We start from the raw sequence: 21,480 nt of genomic DNA, 5'->3' as shown, positions 1-21,480 counted from the left end.
AGGAAGCGAAAGCAGTCTGATCTTAGCGCAGGACCAGAAGACAAGACACACACAGACAGTGTAAACAAAACAAAACAAAAAAAAATATCAATCCATACAAACTCATTCAGCATTTATACGCACTGGACGTCACATACCTTATAAAGAAGGTCAAGCGAGCCGTTACACAAAAACATTCATAAGCTGCTATCAGAGACAGCTCCTAGTAGACACTACAGAAATAATAGTAGCATAGTTTCCTTAATGCCTTGATTTGTAAGTTTCTCTTTCCCTTTCCCAATGGATTTCATATTTCTCAGTAAAATGAAACCGATCACGGATTTACTCCGTTTTAAAATAGCAACACAGCTGGAACTGCATATTTCCATTGTACATTAACGCTTTGGCATTATTTAACAAGTGATAGTCTTATTCTTTCTTTCGATTCTATATATAAATATTTTCATATTTAAAACCAACAGGCACACAATAATTCAAAGAACAAGGAATGGCCGGTATTCTGCTTAACTTGTAAGGTCTACAGTCATTACAGTCAAGAAGAGAAGGGCAGAATTACAGTACAATTCAACTGGTTTGGTTTAGTGAATTTACACAGACTGGCTTTCTAATGTTCAACAGAAAAAGAAAAAAAAAATCAAAGGAATCAAAGTGCATACTTCACTATTTGTGACAATGTAATAAAGAAAAACAAATACATCCAACGTAATACATTCTTTAATGATCGGGTCATAAAAAAACAAACAAACAAAGAAACACCAACAACAACAACCAAAAAACACCCTAAGTAAAGTTTTTGCTTTTTTAAATTATTTTCCCATCTCAGATCAATCATTGGGGGAATAACAATGATTCAACTGAAATACAGTTTCATTATAAATATTATACAGTACAAGTACGACACCCGCATACAAAGTGCCTGTACCTAATCTCTCAGTACTCCCAATAACCAGCTTAGTATTCTCAGGCTTGTACTGTCGTGCAAAAGGTGCTCTTTCACTCACACAGGCATGCACATACACACGCACAAGTGCAAATGCGCACATTAATACCGAACCCCAGTCTTAAGGCCAAGTCAAAAATGGATTCTCACACCATTGGTCAATAGTGTATAAATGAGCAGCTTTAGTAGACATGGCATACAGAAAAGTAGGAGACGAAGGACTTCCTTACTCCCATACTACAGAACCCTACCATCATTCCCCCTACCAAAGCGTCGAGCACCGGCTGAGGATCCTGCAGCCCGCTGAGGAGCAGTGGCTCTCCAGTCTCTGGAGGAAGCTCTGACGCTGCTTAGACCAGCTGAAGAGTGGCTTAATACAGGCGAAGACTTGACCAGATTGACATTTCCACTGGGCTCGATGACCGTGTTGATGACTGCAGAGGAAACAGATGGGGATGATATTGCTGTTTAGCCAAAAAATAATTTGGTATATTTGATTTATACTAAAAGTGCTGTTGAATTCTCGAATCTGTTGGTCAGAAGCTGTCGAGTCGTTTTCTTTAACACCACAACTCTGACAGCAATTCCAATCATAAGTTTATATTAAAGCGCTCATGCTAATACATTCTTGTTTCTATTTTTAACAACTCGTACACAGGAACTTGTACGGCAGACAAAAAAAAAAAAAAAAAAAACGTTATTTGTTTGTTATTTTAGACCAAAAATTTAGGGATGCGCCGAAATGAAAATTCTTGGCCGAAGCCGAAACCGAATATAATGAAAAACTTGGCCGAAAACCGAACACGTTTTTTCCATTTATTTTACCATTTTTTTCACCGTTGCATAAATTAAATAGTCAAAATGTGCTTTTTACTATTTTGTCTTGCTTTTCAAAGAAAAAAATCAATTACAAAAACAACAATTTCAAAATATTTATTTAACACTGAACATTTTTTTTTTCATTCCAGCAGGCATAGGCTACCAACAATGCACAATATAACATTAAATAAATATATGAGTAAAATAAAAATATTTTGATGTGGTCATCTTTGAGCCCCCCCTTGAATAGCCGATGTTAGGCCTATAACTGACTGCTGAAAGAATGGAACACTCTGTAGCATACAACAAAAAAGTGCATTAAAAAGTGCATTGACAAGAGTGCAGAAAATGGTTCTATTCGGCTCTATACGGCTGATTATATTGGGGATATATACCGCTCGCGTCCCTGTACAGCTCGCGGAATATTATAGTAGATATAGTATAGTTAGATACCTTGTTAATGTTATGTTCCCTTAAATAAATATGTCTTTACCTGCTTCCGTACTCTACTCCCTTACGTCTCGTGACGTGACAGAATACTCCGGAACAGAAACAAAATAAACGCACGTGTCCACAGTAAACAACGCCACGGTTGTCAACATCCGAAGAGCAGGCGCTTGTGCATGCACGCACCCCCTCATCGCTCCAAGCGCGCTGCCAGAAGTGGAGGTCGTGATATTCGTGCATCTCACTCTGGTTGCTAGGCTATTTGGCGCGTCGTCAAACACGTCATCGTTCAGTCAAATTTATTCCCACCGAATATTTATTTTAAACACCGAAAGTGTTGTTTTTTTTTTGTTTTTTTTTTTATATTTTCGGCCGAATAATTTCGGTTGCCGAACATTCGGTGCATCCCTACAAAAAAATATATAGTTGCTGATATGGTGAAGCTTTCTGTTAGGAGATGTTTATTTAATATTTAAGGAAAGAGCCACAAGGGTATTGGAACAGTCACACAAGAAAGTCTTCAGGACAGAGGAGTTTGTGTTTTCTGGTTTCTCAATAACATGACAAGCTGCATTTGTTCTTTGTCTTGTTAACTTTAAGAAGACAAAAAGTGAAGCTGGTCAGACAACAACTGTTTAAAAACAGGAACAAACTTATCTCGTGGATGTTACGCAACATTAAATGTAATTACAGATTAAAGCATGACGTATCGTTCCTTTATAAATGAAACATTTTAATCACTGGCAAACTGCTGTTGTATCAGAGAAAGAAAAAAAAAAAACACTGGGAGACATGCTGTGGTAAATAAATAATCCACTTCAGGGTGGTAACGACCCTCTGATCACCCCAACTGGTCATGAAACAGCATTCCACATTATCTTATATTCTTTACATATTACATTCTTTAATTGAGTGTCCAAGTCATGCTTGAAAACCACAAAAATGAGAAGTGACGAACATGATTCACTGACCTTCTAACCGCTTCTGGATTCCCCTGAGATCTCGGATAATAGACATTATTTCCTAAATAGAGAAGTAATGTGTTAAGAATGTAAGGGAACATGGATACAACTCCAGCAAATAGAGAGAGAGATATATAAGCAAACCTTGTTTGGACTTTCCAAAGGTGGAGAATCATCATCAGCATCGAGCACTGTTTCTATTTCCTCCCACACCTCTTTCTTATTATGAAACAAAAGCCTGAAAGCATACAGAATGAGAATGATTTAAACATCACCAAGACAACAACAGAGGCATTTGTCAGCTTACCATTCTCCACAGGGTGGAGCTTTTAAAAGCTTTTCATAGTAAACAAAAAAAAGCAGCATGATCGTGGCCGTGTCCGAATATCCCTACTATACAGTTGGCGATAAGCAGTATGCCAAAGGAGTAGTATGTCCGAATTCTCAGTATTCATAAAGGCGAGAAAATACCCGGATGACCTGCTGCCCTCTACCGAGATTTGCTAAAATTGTATTTCCGCTTATAAGCTTAACACAAACTTATAACGTACTTGATCTTCTCAGTCAGTTGCTCAGTGTTTTCTCGAATAGCCATGGAAAGTTGGGAGACAGGATTCAGCATCGAATTATCCAGAGCGACCTGAAACCGAACAGAAAGAATGAAGTACATGCCAACAGACAGAGAATGTTGAACAAAAGGACAGAAAGAGAGCGACATGGGGGCAACGATGGCCTGAGAAAGTTAAAATACCTGTTCCTGTTTCCAGCTCTGGTGTTTGAGCCCTTTATCACTAACGGTCTGGTCAGGATTCCTGCTCATAGCTGAACTTTGTAGAACTTTAGAGTAGTTTAGGCTGGTCTCAGGAATCTGTTGCCGTAACTGTAAGCCAATTAAACCACGAGATAGATATAAACATCAGTGTTTCCCGTCTGATGAGAGCAGGGGTGTCGGGTAAAAATCCTTCAAATATTTCGAAAATGCTAAAATGTGTATAAAACATTTTATATATGATAAATATCTGATGTCTGAAATGATGAGACAGAAATAATAAGACAGACACACACATGCATAATAATAATAAAAAATTACATATTAAAAAAAATAATAATTCCCTCCCCCTCGACCCCCCCCTCGCTGACCTGTCAGCAGCACGTCAATGTCAGTATGCTTAAAGTGTGTGTGTTTTATCCTAATAATTAGCGTGTGACGATGCACGTGTAGTGCAAAAGAATATGGACAGATTTCTTAAAAGAAAAGCTCGAGATGCTTCTGGACCATCAACTTCATCCTCATGTAACTGACGCTGTCTAGCATTACTGTTTGTGTAGGGTGCCGCAAATCTTTGAAAATTATCAAAGGGTGCGATGATTGAAAAAAGGGTTGTGAAACGCTTATATATCTATATATAGCACGAAATCTGTGTTTTCCCGCCCTCTTTTTATTGGCAGGATATAATCGACCCTGATTATAGGATGTTTTTAAACTATTGACCGACAGCGTGAAAAATTGCCTTTATTGGTTGATACTGATTATCGGCCAATACATCGGTGCATCTCTATGTAATACACACGAATGTTAGACCATTTCTTGTATTTAACCAGGAAGTGCCATTAATAAAAGCATGGTTTACAAGGGACAACACAAACAAAGGGAATAAAACAATTACACAACAAAAGCATCTTAAAGAACAATCTAGAACAATTTTACAATGACTACAGGAAAAAGTGAGAGGTTACCTCCTTGCAGCTAGATACAGGTTCCACAGCATCAACGGGGGCAGTATTCGGAGTTTCACCATCGCCGGCAACATTATGAATTTCCTGGGCCAGGATGGCCAGGTCTTTAGCCAGGTCCTGACTCAGCCTACCACAAAATAAATACAGCTGGTTTAAAGTAAATAAATTGTACACCATTACAAGTAAGTGTTGGTGTTTATGTAATTCATTTAATTTGTCTACCTATATTCTGGTGTTTAGGCCACAGAATGTTAATAAATTGTGCACAATGCTTTTTAAATCCCCATTTCATCCTATTTCAACTCTCCTCTATCACATGACAGCTACCAACTGGGAAGGGTGGGGCTAACACATGCTTCTTCTAGGACACGTGAAGCCAAGCTCCACATCTTTTCAAAGATGCTCTTGCATCATCACAGGGAAGAGTAATTTATTCATTTAAATTAAGATGAATAATTGAATACTTCATAAATATATTATTCATTTAAAGCTGCAGTACGGAACTTCTTTTGGTTAAAATGAACAATGCACAGCTTTGCGTGGTTACGTCACGTCCGTAAACAGACGTAAGACGAGCCTGCTACTATATCGTGTGTGTGTGTGGGGGCTGAGGATTGTACGTAGCTTGTCCTTACAAGACTTGCTTTGAATTTGGACCATTCTAAACACAATCAGCGTTGACATCTGGGGAATCAGCTGTTGTCAAAACCAAGAAACCTCGAACTGAAACCTAGAGCCTACAGTTCTAAGAGGTAAAACAACAGAGCCCGTGCTAAAACGAGAATCAATATCAGCATGGCTTTTGAGAGGTGGTGAAAACACTCGCAGAGAGAATACTGTGCAGAGATGTGTGTTTTTTTTTCTTTCTGCTGAACAGGCAAGACATTTCAGTGGCTCAACAGGTAGCTAGCTAACATTAGCGCACTTGTTCGCTTGTTTCAGGTTAGGTATCGAGTTACCTATGGGCTTTTTTTAAAATCTTTTTTTGCTATGGTCAATGTGGTAATTGCACTTATATTCTGCTAACAATGAGAGAGAGCAACTCACCTCTACTCCAAGAAAACCGTGTCCGCTTCCACCTCCGTTGGCAAGTATTGGAGCTAACATACAACCCACACATATACCTCAATCCAACCCACACGTATACCGCCATCCATACCATCACGTTCATCGGCACAGAGCCGAAGCACAACTCGCGTAAAGAAAAAATATCACCGCAAGTAACTTGCACTTTTATGTTTCAAACAGAGATGGCGATAGCGAGGCAAAAGTTCAGTACTGCAGCTTTAATTCAATGAAATATCGGGTAATCCATCGGTCATGTCAAATACCAATCAACTGTCAAAATGGTTGATAAAGTGTAAGAATCCCTTTTTGACCAGCTTTTGTTACCTGGCAATCTCTGCACTATGAGTCGTCCAGTTCTGGAAATTGTCACTCTCGTGTCCCTCCCCTTCAGAGTCTCTGCTTCTGGACGGAGGCCGAACCTGGTCAGGAGTCTGGACTCTAGAGCTGTGCAAGGCTCCTGAATGGTGGGAGCGTTTATGTTTAACCATGCTATAGTTAGATTCATATTCATCCTCTGAAGTGGAGGCGTAGTCTGAGCCCTTCTGACGTCTCCTGGAGCCTTGCCCCAGGGAGTTTCATTAAGGAGAGAGAGAAACACCAAGGCAAGTAGAAGTAGTAATGAAAGGCACAGATGGAGAAGGAGAAGAAAGAGACCAAATATATGAGAAGACACCCAAATGACAGAATGCCAGGTTACACTGAAAAAAAGTGGGTTTAAAATGACCACAAAGTGCTCACAGTCAGTTGTCAACTATGTGTCAGTCCGTTGAAAGTAGCACTTCAGCTGGTATTAATGTCAAACTTAAATCAGCGATAGAACCCCATTCAATTAGTAAACTGGAGCACAAGTTTAAAAACTCTGTTCATTATTGGCTTAGTTGTGCAAAACAAGGCCAGTAAGGAACAGATTTTAAAAACTTGTACTAGTTGAGCAAAACAACAAGTAGCACAAAATCACTAGGTCAGGGACTTATTTATTTTTTTTATTAATCCACCGGTAGTATAAAGGATTCAAACCGTGGTAACACTATTTTAAGGAACATAAGGGGTTATTTAAGGTCTTCATTCATAAATACATGTATTATTACATAACTGGAGATCTGTCGTATGGAAATGACTAATAATGACATTATTCGTCGTGATAATGTGCAATAAACACTTGTTAAATTCTTGTTATACAAACTAGTGAACATAACTTACATTCACATCTTTTACACTTTTAGTTTCCAAGTAGTGTAAAATATGGGACGTAAACTGACTTTTTAATAGACGACTAATATTCTACTGGAGAATATGGAGCACATATTAAAGTATCTGTGACTGCAGTCGCTTGACACTAACTAGAAATGAAAGGTGAATTTAAGTTATTAATAAACGCTCAATAATTTGTATATCAAGGAACGCAGGTATTTATGAATAAAGACTCGTACACAAAGTCCTGAATTGGGCGTAATTATATAGATAACAATAAATACATCAACCCTGAACGTGTTCCTTAAAATGAAGTGTTCCCAGTACCTTTTCCAAACAGAAAACTCCCCAAAAAACTTAAATGAAAGTACATAAAACCATACATGTGTAGGGTATGAAAACATTTTGGTTTGATATTTAAAAATATATATATATAATTAGTTAAAATGGTGAGGTCATACTCACTGGCTGTACTGCTGGTATATTTTGCGCTGCTGGATCGCCCACGGATGATTGGTTGCCTGCCCGTTGACCCAGAACCCTTCTGTGTACCAGTCTTGATGTCAGGTACTGAAGCCTTACGTGCTGAGAAACCAGACTCTGCCTCTGAGCGGTTGGAAAAGCCAGTCCTAACAGCTGAGGACTCTGTGTCACTGGGTGTAGTGAAAGAGCTGGTTCTCCTTCTGGGCAGAGCCAATATGTCCAGTCGAGAAAGCTTTTTGCTCTCCTGGGTTTTGGTGGAAGACGAATTGGCGTCTGAGTTTTGAGAGGTACGGTCAGTCTCTGTACCATCGTTGTCGGATGCGTCGCCGAGGCGGGCACGGCGTAGCATGGACGTCCTTGTAGGCTTTGGCGCAGAAAAGCTGCCAATACGAGCTAGTGCTTGGGTCACTGTGCCTTTGAGGGTTCTCCTAGAGCTTTCGTTCTGAAGTGGGATGGTGTACTTTCTATGAACAGGTTGGGTGCCTGACTCTTGGTCTGAAACAGCATCAGACCACTGATGCATGGTGGAGCGCTGAGAGGTCTTCCCTGATTCCTTATAGTTACTGTCTGCTGAAATGTCCCTGCACTTCCGAGACTGAAGATTTCCAGACAAATTCTGCTCTTTAGCACGCTGACTAGCACTTTTTTTCCCTTTCAGTAGCTCAGAGACGATCAAAGGCTTTTTAGGGGCAGAAGTGCCGGAATTTTTACTACTACGCTGACTAACGGTGCTGGATGTGTCTACATCTGACTCCCCAGAAAGTGACTCCTCCTGAGCGCAGGGGGCACGGTTGTGCTTCTGCGCTTGGAGTTTGGCTTCTAAAACGGCGAGCGAATTCTCGGTCTCTTTCAGATAAGACTGAGTGTCTTGGTTGCACACACCTTTGAATGCATTTGTATCATTGCTAGATTCTGGACTTGAGATATTGGGCAATTTCATAAAGTGAATGTCGTCACTGGCCCGATGTTTGGTAAAGCTCTCTTGTCTCATGAGTGACGCAGCGTTTTCCTTGCATGTAGAGGCATCCTTTCCAGGCGGAGAAACGCTGGAATCACCGGACTTGCGGCTGCTGCCTTGCTGTCTAGTTATGGTGGCTGTAGAGAACTTTGCGGTACAATCTTGATCCTTTACCATTTTGTCTGCCATTACATCTTGCTTAGATGATGTGTCCGCCTTATCCTCAGTCCAAATCCTTTCTGCTTTTCCAGTGCTAGTTTTTCTACCCAGCTCTATGATGGAACCATCATCTGACTTGCTAGCATCACTCAGACTGTCAGGATCTAGATCAGCTGAGACATACAGTTTCTGATGATCTTTTTGCAGTGAACCTTGTATGTTCCTCTCCACATAAGTTTCTGGTTGTACATGAATACTAGGTGGGGGCACTTGCCCCTCCCCTCTTGTGGGCAACTGAGGTAGAATTCGTCGTGCTCTGTAAATCTGGCCGTCGTCTGCCCCTGTGCTGTCGTTGGTTTGGTTATGCATAGACTGAGGGATAATTTGTCCAACTCCTGAACAAAAACAAATAAAAAGATTAAAATCATTGCTTTGAATAAAGTGTGCCGAAGTAAAAACGAGCAAAAATAATGACGTCTTGCTGCTACCTGAAAGATCCATCTGTGTAGAAATGTCGATTTGTCCTGAAATTGGACCAGAGTCTGAATAGCCGTCAGCCAAACTAGCCCAACGTGAAACCCATTTAGAGTTCCCAGTAGACAATCCCATCGACGCTGCCTGTGAAGTGGAGGGGAAAAAAAAAAAAAAAAAAAGACTACATAGATGCCACAACACAATCAGATCCAGTAAAACGTGGTCATTTCTAACTGATTCATATTTAGCGTCAATGTTCGGCAGCCTGTGTTAGTTGGAATCAAAGCTATTATATTTTGCAGTAATACTGATTTAGAGCACCATGTTCACTACACACTGTCTATAAAAAAATAAAGATGCCAACCTGAAAGTATTTTTCCTCTTATTTAGCTAACCCATCACCAAATCACCCACGTGAAGCAAAGAAATAAAGACTAACACCAAATCACAGAAATTGCTTTGAGAGGATCCCAGAAGAAAAAGCAGCTACAAAAAAAAGCAATAACAGAGACCAAGCACCAGATGATAATCATGCCTTGATGTAACTTATATTGTAACTTTCCTCAGCATTAAAAATTAATTAATTAATTAATTAATTAATTAATTAATTAATTAATAGCCCAATGAATATAGCTCAGATCATTGCCTCTACAAAGTAACCAGAAAAAGTTTAAAGTTGTTGGGTTTTTTTTTTAAACTGAAAACCCCACTCTCAATAAACGTGTCAGTGTTTCTGCACTTTCACGTGCAATTATTGTTTTAATGGGATAACTCCCAGAAGTACAGACTCAGCAAAAACTGAAAGTTTTTGTCAGTGAGATTCCACTTTCAACCTAAAATAGATAAATTACTGTTATTTTATAATATTGTTGGTTTGACAATATGAAGTCATATGAAGACTCATGGATTGTATTACTTCTGTTAACGAGTTAAGACTGTAACGTTAGTCGTATACAGTAGCTCCAATGGAAAACTAAAGAAGCAAATGATTGAATACATTAAGTAGAAGGGGAAAAATGTGTAAACATTCATTTTAACAGAGCAAATCCTTTGTCCTATGCAGAGGCAATCGATATACTTCACGGATGCTCGGCCCCCTTGAACCATGGAAAGAAATCAGTGGGAAGTTAAGCCAATGGCCGATTGGGTTTTTGACAGACGACCCATATAATTACTATTTAGAGCCCAGGTGTAATGTTACCTGTGCTGGACCTGTGGCTGGGTCCCTATAGCCTGGATTATGACCCAATGTTGGGCCAGGATTATTCTCACTAACTGGAAGGCTATCCTGGGCCTCCCTGTCACCCTCTACAGATCTATACACTGATGCTCCTGAAGGCTGAGTGCTGTACTCAGGGCACTCAAGAACACCAAACACCTGTCAGGAACAAAGGATGTGTGAGCTGCCATGGGCTGGCAAAAGGTTTGACGGGCAGAACAAAATGTATAATTTGACATAAGTTTGATGGATAATAACATAAGTCAAATATGATTTAGATTTAAATGGGTTACACTGCAGACATATCTTTGCCCTCAGATTTGTTTCAGAACTAGAACTAGTGCCAGCTTTCTGCAGAAATGCCAAATAAATTACTTGATATTGAGAAAAAAAAAGAAATAGATAAAAATACAACAAGCGGACTGGAGCTAAATGTCAATGGCCTAGTAGACCTTTTCATTATTTGTAGATTCTATCTTTAGATTTTTAATGTTAAGTGTTTAAAAGTCTACTCGGAGTCACTGAAACTCAAAAGGCACCATGATCACCTGAATACTCTGAAGAAATCCATAAATAAATCTTTATGCGATCATGTTTGTATTTAAGAAAAACATGTGAAACGTTCAACCTGAACCATAACGGACGATACTAGCGAAAATCTCTCACATGCTTGTACTGAAGATCATTTCAACACACTCAGTACCGTTTGGCTTTATAGCATACGGATGAGGAAGAGGACGGGTTCCCTTTTGAGTCTGGTTCCTCTCAAGGTTTCTTCCTCATGTCATTTCAGTAAGTCGTTGCTCATTATGGGTCTGAATCTATATCCGGGTTTTTGTAAAGCTGCTGTGTGACAATGCCCATTGTTCAAAGCGCTATATAAATAAATAAAAAAAAATTGTAATATTAAACATGCATGTCCACTGGCAAGATATTATCTCCAGTTATGTATAACATGCTAATCAAATTAAGAAATTAGCTATTCATTAAATAAATCACTTATCTTGGAAACTTGGGCAAGATCTAAATAAATAAATTAATGTGTTATTTAACACTGTAACTGTCTGGAAACATTACCGATATGGCGTCAGAGTAACAATGTCACTGTAACCCATTCTGCTTGGTCAATAACTTTGGGCAGGTTTGTTGCACTGAAAGTCTGAGCCCAAGAAGAAGGAAATGCAAGTATGAGAGCAAAGGATGGTACATGAGCGTTATAGATTTGACACAAGCAAATCCACAAGCAGGGGAAACATGAGAGCGCACATGCATTTTTGCATCAGAGCTGAAGAAATTGTGTTTGTGAGCAAAATGTGTGCTCCGGTTTTGACAGTAAAAATTTAACCATTACGGTCTCACCTTGTAAGCTGAGAAATGTTTTTTTTGGGGGGGCGGGGGGGGCTTGGGTCACACATCAGACTAACCAGTGGATTCAAAAAGTACATACCTGATCAATCAGGTTTCGTGCCTCCTCCACCTCTTTATCAGGTCCCTCTGTCTCAATGGTGTAGGTGCCAGCATCACTCAAGGTGTCGTCCTCTTCTTGCCTGGGGCCTTTAGGGGTCTTCTCATCTGCGCAACTGGTAGATATGGATGTAAGTAGGGGTGCTGATGGTTCTAGCTGTTGGGAAGGGGATAAGACATGAGTCTGATCCATGGCTGAGGGTTGAGACTGGGTAGAATTATCTGCTACCGCTGAAACAATGCTGGAAGCCTTCAAGTATGTAGAGGATGGAGACTTCTCTGACTTATCTGTGGAACTGGGTTTTGACACCGTGAGAAACTCCGTGCCAGTGAGAAAATCCAGTGCCACTCTGGACTTGCGACCCACGCTTCCAAATGGTCTCGAGGACGCTGAGCGAGAAGAAAAGTTTGAAGTACTGCCAAGAATATCACTCTTCTCTCTTCTCAGCGATCCAGCCCTCTGAGGACCATCAGAACCTTTGAGAGGAACAGTGAACCTCTGAGTGGGTGTGTTCTGTACAGCTGAGGAGGTTAAACTCTCTCCAGATTGAACAGCTCCTTTTGTCTTCTCTGTTCTTCTTTTAAGGGCCATGTGGAATTCTGCTGGAGACACGCTATTAGTAAAGGACTGAGAGCGACTCTTGCGTACCTCGTTATCAAGGAAATTGATGACAAACGCTTGCTGGGGGTCCTTTTTTGGCTGATTTTGACAACGTGGTGTGGAGGTCATGGGAGGTTCCTCTCTCTCTGGAGGAGTGAAAAGTTGTTGGGGGGTCAGCTCTTTTGAGAGGTCCTGAGGATTTGAGACAGGATCTTCAGAGTCGCTTTGTGTTCCATCCTCATGATGGTGTCCATCTAACAAAGACAGTTGCATCAGCATGACTCAGTGGGATTTGCCTTTTTCAACTCAGTGTGACACACACCGATCATCCATAACATTAAAACCACCTGCCTAATATTGTGTAGGTCCCTCTTGTGGTACCAAAAAAGCTCTGACACGTCAAGGAATGGACTCCACAAGACCTCTGAAGGGGTGCTGTGGTATCTGGAACCAAGATGTTGGCAACAGATCCTTTAAGTCCTGTAAGTTGCGAGATGGAGCCTCCACGGATCGGACTTGTTTGTCCCGCACATGCCACAGACGCACGACCGGATTGAAATCTGGGGAATTTGGAGATCAATTCAAGACGTTGAACATTGTCATGTTCCTAAAACAGTTCCTGAACAATTTTTGCAGTGTGCATTATCATTACATTGTTGCAGACCAAATACACCCCCTCATGGCAACAGTATTCCCTAATGGCAGTGGCCTCTTTCAGTAGGATAATGCCCCCTGCCACACTGCAAAAATTGTTCAGGAACTGTTTGAGGAACATGACAAAGTTCAAGGTGTTGACTTGGCCTCCAAATTCACCAGGCAACTGACAGGACTTAAAGGATCTACTGCAAATGTCGGTGCCAGATACCACAGCACACCTTCAGAGGTCTTGTGGAGTCCATGCGTCGACGTGTCAGAGAGGTTTAAGTGGCAGAAGAACGATCTACACAATATTATGCAGGTGGCTTTAATTTTATGGCTGATTGGTGTGTCTGTGTGCGTTGATATGAAAAACCATTTCAATATATTTGTGTAAGAAGTTTTACAGAAACAGTTTTTAGTTGCTTTGCTGAAATGTCTAGTTATGGGGAATGAGTGGAATTTGGTTTTGCACATTGCTGGTTTTGGGGCATATCTTAGTGAACATCGAGTTGTTTATGGTAACCCTGGACACCCGACCAGTCAATCTCATAAATTTGAGCACAAAGAGCTACTAAAATCAGTCCACAAAGGAGATTTTACAGACGTTGCAAATGGGAGCATTTGCGCCCCCTACTGTTGGGATTTAAACTGTTTTGGTTTTTTTTACATTAATTTAAACAAAAAACAAAAAGGGGTTCCCAAACTAGGGCTCCCGGCCCCGCCTGGGGTCACTTGATTTACATATGAGGTCATGACAGATATTAACAATTTCGTCTTTAATTTTATTCATTAATTTTATCAATTTAATATTAGACACTTCGCTGAAATTATGAAAATTATTTTGAAAATCGTCACATTCAATCAAGCCGCATCTGAATGAAGAGTGCGCGTGCCATTTATCCCCCCACTAACCGGACACGATGCAGTAGGACAGGAATTCTGCAGTAAAAACAGACAAATTTCCACATCCATCTGTCTCTGCTAAATAAACTAGCATTGTATCTCAAATCACATACTTATGTACTATTCTAGACAATTATTAAGTACCAACACTAACTGGTTTGTCTATCACAGGTAGTGTTTGACTTGTAAAAACCTCTCAAGTACCCGTCAAACATACATAAAGGTCTGACATACGTAACAGTCTTCTGGATTTTCTAGCTTAGTAAATACTAGGGCTGCAAGTAACAATTATTTTCATAATCGATTAGTTGGCCGATTATTATTATTATTTTCAGATTAATTGGATTGGGGGGGGGGGGGGGCAAACTTCCATTACCATTTTTTCATATATTTAAAATAAAATCCACAAACTGAGTGTTACAAATATAAACTTAAGACTAAATGTTTACACAAATGTTTGTCCAATAATATAAGACTGAAAAGAACCCAATACACACAGACACACACCAGAATATATTATTCATTTAGCACTGTAGTTTAATTCTGTGCTTTTTTTGCATCTATAAAATGTAATACATAAACTCTTTATATACATTTATGCATTACTTTTTATGGAGGCACAAACAGCACTGAATTCTACAGTCCTAGCAATCCCTGGTTGATTGGTAGAACCCGTCATTAACCAGGGATTGGTTCAAATACCAGGTTCAATTACATTTTATTGTTGGTGTGACATTTAATTTGTCTCTCTGAATGATCTTTTGTTTATTTTATCCATCAGTGCAACACTTTAACTTGTCTACCACTCAGGATTTTGCAGATCATCATTTCATTTGTAAAAATACATTTAAAATAAATCCATCAATGAACAATCATCAGCTCAGCTAACATGATTTTGGGAATGCACGCGAATAACCAAATTGATTAATTTTAAAACATCTCATTTGAATATATTTTAATACATTAAAAAAAAATTATATATATATATATAAAATGTAAATGTATAATAAAATATGTATATATAAAATGTATAATAAAATATAAATGTGTGTTATTTAAACGTTTTTAAAACTTTCCTACGGACCTCCTGCAATTACACCACTGACCACTAGGGGGTCCGAATCGTGTTTTTGGAAAAGAAGTAGTAAACATGCTCCGTGCTGCGCACAGACAAACTAATCGATAATGAGATTGGTTGACTACGATTTTGATTGATTTTATCGATTAGTTGTTGCAGCTCTAGTAAATACTTTTGAATTTAGGATCAAAGTTTAAGAAACAACCTTTTTTGAAAGTCATCTTGAATACTCAAACTTTTCCTTAGTCCTTAGACCGGAGTATCTCAGCCAGGGCCGGTGTAGGGCCTAGGCAAAACTTATGTTGGAGGCCCCCTCCCACACCTCTCCTATGACACATGTTTTTTCCCCCCATTACTTAACTTGATTAAACTTTTTTTTAAAGTCAGTGTACTATAATTTAATTAGAAATTACTCAAAGCCACACTGACTAAAAATTTTAAGGCAGCCATGATTTCTTTTTGGCAGTAATCTGTTCAGTAATTTATTGACAGTAACACACCCACCCACTATTTGGGATAAACAGTTTAGCCTATTCTATACAGTAAAATGGAAGAAAAAAAAAATACATTACTTTGTCAACGAATAACTACAGAATAACACTTCCTGCACACCACTTCAGTAAATCAAAACATCAGTGCCTTTATGGTTTTTTCCTAGCTGGGTATGGGCAGGCTTTCCCCCTTCTATTGAACCAATACTGACTATAAATATAATGATGTGTTGTAGTGCAATACCTTAAATATGCACTATATACACAAATCAACTGCTAGTGGAAGTGAAAGAGACGAACTACTACGCAGAAAGAATAGCCAATTTCTTCAAAAAACTGTATGCTTATTTTTCAATAAATATAACAGTATTTATGATTTGAAAACGAAAATGAAGTATTACGTTAGAGCAGTAATGTAAACATCAGCAGGATTTAGAAGATACACAGACAGTTGAGGTACTTTTTTTTAATGCTCTAGTGCGTTTTCTCTTTGAATACACACTTCTTTACTTTAGTATACTGCTAGTCAGCTCCCGAAGCAATGTCATCGTACACGCGAATTCAAAGTGTCTGACAGTCTCGACGCTGCAAATGATCTGTCCCAAAATAACTCTGATCGACAGAACAAGGCCCAGTTTATTTTTAGAATACATTACAATCACTCCAATATAGATGATGACCTGCATCACGAGCTACACTTTCTTCTCGTGCCTCATTACAGTGTGGGAAAAAAGTATTTGATCCCCTGCTGATTTTGTACGTTTGCCCACTGACAAAGAAATGATCAGTCTATAATTTTAATGGTAGATTTATTTGAACAGTGAGAGACAGAATAACAACAAGAAAATCCAGAAAAACACATGTCAAAAATGTTATAAATTGATTTGCATTTTAATGAGGGAAATAAGTATTTGACCCCCTCACAATCAGAAAGATTTCTATCTCCCAGGTGTCTTTTATACAGGTAACGAGCTGAGATTAGGAGCACACTCTTACAGGGAGTGCTTCTAATCTCAGCTTGTTACCTGTATAAAAGACACCTGTCCACAGAAGCAATCAATCAATCAGATTCCAAACTCTCCACCATGGCCAAGACCAAAGAGCTCTCCAAGGATGTCAGGGGCACGATTGTAGACCTACACAAGTCTGGAATGGGCTACAAGACCATTGCCAAGCAGCTTGGTGAGAAGGTGACAACAGTTGGTGCGATTATTCGCAAATGGAAGAAACACAAAAGACCTGTCAATCTCCCTCGGCCTGGGGCTCCATGCAAGATCTCACCTCGTGGAGTTGCAATGATCATGAGAACAGTGAGGAATCAGCCCAGAACTACACGGGAGGATCTTGTCAATGATCTCAAGGCAGCTGGGACCATAGTCACCAAGAAAACAATGGGTAACACACTACGCCGTGAAGGACTGAAATCCTGCAGCGCCCGCAAGGTCCCCCTGCTTAAGAAAGCACATATACATGCCCGTCTGAAGTTTGCAAATGAACATCTGAATGATTCAGAGGACAACTGGGTGAAAGTGTTGTGGTCAGATGAGACCAAAATGGAGCTCTTTGGCATCAACTCAACTCGTCGTGTTTGGAGGAGGAGGAATGCTGCCTATGACCCCAAGATCAACATCCCCATCGTCAAACATGGAGGTGGAAACATTATGCTTTGGGGGTGTTTTTCTGCTAAGGGGACAGGACAACTTCACCGCATCAAAGGGACGATGGACGGGGCCATGTACCGTCAAGTCTTGGGTGCGAACCTCCTTCCCTCAGCCAGGGCATTGAAAATGGGTCGTGGATGGGTATTCCAGCATGACAATGACCCAAAACACACGGCCAAGGCAACAAAGGAGTGGCTCAAGAAGAAGCACATTAAGGTCCTGGAGTGGCCTAGCCAGTCTCCAGACCTTAATCCCATAGAAAATCTGTGGAGGGAGCAGAAGGTTCGAGTTGCCAAACGTCAGCCTCGAAACCTTAATGACTTGGAGAAGATCTGCAAAGAGGAGTGGGACAAAATCCCTCCCGAGATGTGTGCAAACCTGGTGGCCAACTACAAGAAACGTCTGACCTCTGTGATTGCCAACAAGGGTTTTGCCACCAAGTACTAAGTCATGTTTTGCAGAGGGGTCAAATACATATTTCCCTCATTAAAATGCAAATCAACTTATAACATTTTTGACATGCGTTTTTCTGGAATTTTTTTGTTGTCATCCTGTCTCTCACTGTTCAAATAAATCTACCATTAAAATTACAGACTGATCATTTCTTTGTCAGTGGGCAAACGTACAAAATCAGCAGGGGATCAAATACTTTTTTCCCCTCACTGTAGCTTTTCGCTCAGCAGCCCCCGAAGGATGTGATCGTTTCTGCGTCATCATAAGTCACTGACTTAAAGTCAGTCAGCTGCAAAAAAGTTACATTTTTTTTAAATCGTACCCCATCTCTTCATACATTCAGAGGGTGGGACCCACTTTGAAACACTAATGTTCATTTGTTTCACTACAGGTGAGTGACAATTCATCTATATCCAATGGACAAAAAGCCTAGTCTTTTGCTACCCGTCTTGATTTTTGGACTAGCGTATAGTGATGTGAAGGATACGGAGGCCCCGCCTCCAAACCTGAGGCCCTAGGCAATTGCCTACTCTGCCTATAGGTAGCACCGGCCTTGATCTCGGCCAGTCCCTGCGACCAACCCACTGTCTATTGTTAAACGCATTATACAAATAAAATTTTAATGCACTGAGCTCAATACAATGCCACTATTAATGAAAGCAATTTCCCATAATTGTGTACAACCATTCAATTTCAGCAGTTTTAATACTCACCTTTCAGAGTGTTTTTGTTTATGGAAAGGTCACTCTTGGTCGTGTAAAGATCATCTGACCTGGAATTTCTCCTCATCATGCTCGTGTCAGTCTGCACCAGCCAATCAGCCACCTTGCTCTCTGATGACATCACCTCTGTCGGCGTGACAAGTGATTCTTTGCTGGGGTTCTTACGATGACGGAAGGAGAATTTTGTAACATGGTCCTTGATTTTAATCTTTCCAGGAGTGCAATCATCAAACTCAATGGTGAAGGAGGCATGGCTCTGCACTACAGGGGGTGTAGGCGGCGCTTTATTGACTGGCTCTTTTGTTGGGATTACCTGGACCTCTTGCTCTGTAGTTCTGGACCTTGACTGCAATTCCTTGGTGGTAATTTCAAAGTAACTTGCATCCCTTCGACTCGAGTAAACAGTCTTTCCTTGGTGTTCAGAGGAGGATCCATTAACCTCTTGTCTGGAGTCTTCCTTCTGTTTCTCTGTGAAAAGATGTTAGCACATAAACATCAATCTGGAAACTAGCCACACCGACCTCCTAGCATATTCTACGTTTTAACCTAGTGCTAATTGGAATATTTAGACCCTTGTGTACCACTGTGTCGATAGCCATGTCTGCACAGCACTGAAATTAGACAGGAAAGGCCTAAATACACTATAAAGCCAAAAGCGCATTAGCGAGGTCAGACATTGATGTCAGGCAAGGAAAACTAATGCTACAGCATACAAAAGACATTCTAGACGATCAGGCACTTCCAAATTTGCGGCAACCGTTTGGGGAAGACGCACATACGGCTGTGACGGTCGGTCGTCCACAAACTTTTGCCCATGTAGTCTACCAACGAGTATAGTCTACCATACGAGTATGAGATTAGCCTATAAAGCCAGAGAGGGCAGATTTGGATCCTGCCTCAGAAGAAAACAATGCCCCCTCATTTTGCTACAGCTTAGACGGCTGCTAATCGGTCACAAGACTGTGGTTTGCAGTTACCAGAACAGTCCTTGCTCAGTAAGCCTTTCTTTTCACCCCAGAATTCACCAGTGTTTTTCAAGAGGGTAGTTATTTCAGTGTAATGCACCAAAATGGATATAACAGCAGTAATGCTATTACAATGTTAAAGCTGTTCTTTTTTTTTTTTTCTGTATAGTTAGAGAAAGGTACAGACCTGCACTACTGTGGTTGCTGATTGATTCACCGGGCTCACGCTTGTGGTCTTCATCATCATCACCCCACCATGAGGGCTGGCCATACAAAGGAGTGGGCTTGGAGACTGGAGGCTCTGTGAGTGACCGATAGAAAGAGCGAGATAAAGAAAGATCCAAGGACAGATATACAGAAACCTTAGACATTCTCTAAAAACTTTCTCTCATTCCCTTCAGCGTGTATAGCTTCTAACGGGAAGCACCAGCACACAAGCTGCTCGAGTTAAGGCACAGGAAATCCAGGTATTACTGTAGTAACTGACAAACGTGAGTTAAATCCGAAAAGCTTTACTGAATGAAAAGACATTTCATTCAAATGCACATAAAATGACTTGTGGAGGGAGCAGTGCAGGACAGTGGGACACGGACATCTGTATTAACACATGCAGAGACATTAACGTTAACAAGCTACAGCAAGTATACAAGTGCTGCTCAGACCCACACTGCAATGGCAAACTGCCCAAACAAGTTAAAAGCAGAATGATGACGTAGCACTTGTTTCACCCTCTGGGTGATTCAATCCTCTCACTGTCGAAATAAGCTACACAAAAAGACATGGCCTGTTGTCCATCACAGCTGAAATGCCATGCAGAGTCATCTCAAGCAGTGGAACACACTGACACGATGTAGCATGAATAGGAGGACGATCCACACAGACAATGTACAAGAGACCCATAAATGTAAATATCATTTTAAAGTACCGTTTTATTTCATTTTCTGTGAGTAGATACCGCATAGTTGTTTTTTTTTAATTAACACCGAGCTTGCACATGTCATTCATAACTGAATCGGGGTATGTACACAATCCAGTGCTGGCACTAGGGCAGGGCTGGGCAACACCCGAGTGTGAGTCAGCACAGTGTCTGCTCCATACTTCACCGAAACTGCTGAAGCCTGGCAAGAGATACTAGGAGTAACTTTTGCCAGGCTACAAGACCACGACATATCCTTGGATGTGAAATCCATAAAAGTGGGTTCAGGTTTGAAGCCAAGATTAGACACTTGAGAAAGCCAAGCCTTGCAGTAGACTTTCTAAATCCCCAAAGGAATGTGTATGGAAGTCTTGGAAAACCCATGGGATGTCGCCGTGTTTTCAAGAAAAGAAGAAAGTCCAAAATTGGGGTTTTCTGCCCAGAACATGCTTGGACACCTGAACTTCTCAGAAACCATGAATATATTTCACCAATACAACACGGAAATGTTTTGTTGACTATTTGCACTAGCCTAGGATATCTTACTCAAAAGACCATGTTGGGAAGCTTAACAAAAGCAGTTGTTTAAAAAAATACAAATAAAAAATAAAATTAAATGTCTTAATATGTCAAAAACCTTGCTAGTTAAATGGGCTTTCCTCACAAAACAGACATATGTCTAATCCAGAGCTTTTCAACCTTTTGTAAGTAAGTTGTCGTTAGGCACTTTTTTTTGGTTAAAAAAAAAAAAAAAAAAGGTTAAAAATAAAAGTCGCTAAGTTGGCAACACTGGTCTGCACGGATAGCTAGATAAAACGCCGGCTAAGCTCCGCCTCTCCCCAGCAAAAAGAACACACAGAGAGAGAGGGAACGCATGGTTTTTCATTTATGCACATTCTATTTGAAAAGCAATAAAATACACAGATTACCCAAATGATGCCCGGTCTGTTTCTTTTTTCTTTCTTGAAAACAATCTGCGCCCCCCCTTCCGATCTCTCTGCGCCCCCTGGGTTGAGAACCGCTAATTTAAATGATTTCAGTTTGTAAATCAGATAACTGGATGCCAAAATGTCCACGATGCTCCTGCACTGCAAGTGAAATGAAATCTAGAAAATGTCATGTTCTCCCTT

The 21,480-nt window shown here is 40.3% G+C and overlaps 1 protein-coding gene across 5 annotated transcripts in view; it reads right to left on the bottom strand.

Annotated features, from left to right (window-relative positions):
* Positions 1–696: 696 nt before the first annotated feature.
* The window catches only part of cep170ba (centrosomal protein 170Ba), a 42,087-nt gene continuing 21,303 nt past the window's right edge, over positions 697–21,480 (bottom strand). For 2 of the 5 annotated variants that reach the window (XM_053632392.1, XM_053632393.1), the window contains exons 7-19: positions 19,622–19,735; positions 18,461–18,937; positions 11,905–12,776; positions 10,440–10,616; positions 9,253–9,382; positions 7,630–9,159; positions 6,298–6,532; positions 4,906–5,032; positions 3,920–4,048; positions 3,720–3,808; positions 3,313–3,406; positions 3,178–3,229; positions 697–1,374 (exon numbers count right to left, since the gene is read on the bottom strand). In XM_053632392.1, coding sequence (XP_053488367.1) covers positions 1,178–1,374; positions 3,178–3,229; positions 3,313–3,406; positions 3,720–3,808; positions 3,920–4,048; positions 4,906–5,032; positions 6,298–6,532; positions 7,630–9,159; positions 9,253–9,382; positions 10,440–10,616; positions 11,905–12,776; positions 18,461–18,937; positions 19,622–19,735 — 4,223 coding nt within the window. In that variant the 3' untranslated portion in view covers positions 697–1,177. Of the gene's footprint in view, positions 1,375–3,177; positions 3,230–3,312; positions 3,407–3,719; positions 3,809–3,919; positions 4,049–4,905; positions 5,033–6,297; positions 6,533–7,629; positions 9,160–9,252; positions 9,383–10,439; positions 10,617–11,904; positions 12,777–18,460; positions 18,938–19,621; positions 19,736–21,480 lie in introns of those variants that run through there. The other 3 variants (XM_053632394.1, XM_053632395.1, XM_053632396.1) reach the window with 3 other exon arrangements.

This window comes from Ictalurus furcatus, chromosome 9, assembly GCF_023375685.1.
Source record: "Ictalurus furcatus strain D&B chromosome 9, Billie_1.0, whole genome shotgun sequence".
Taxonomy (NCBI): Eukaryota; Metazoa; Chordata; class Actinopteri; order Siluriformes; family Ictaluridae; genus Ictalurus; species Ictalurus furcatus.
Note: the sequence above shows the minus strand (reverse complement) of the source record. Positions and strands in the feature narration are given on the sequence as shown.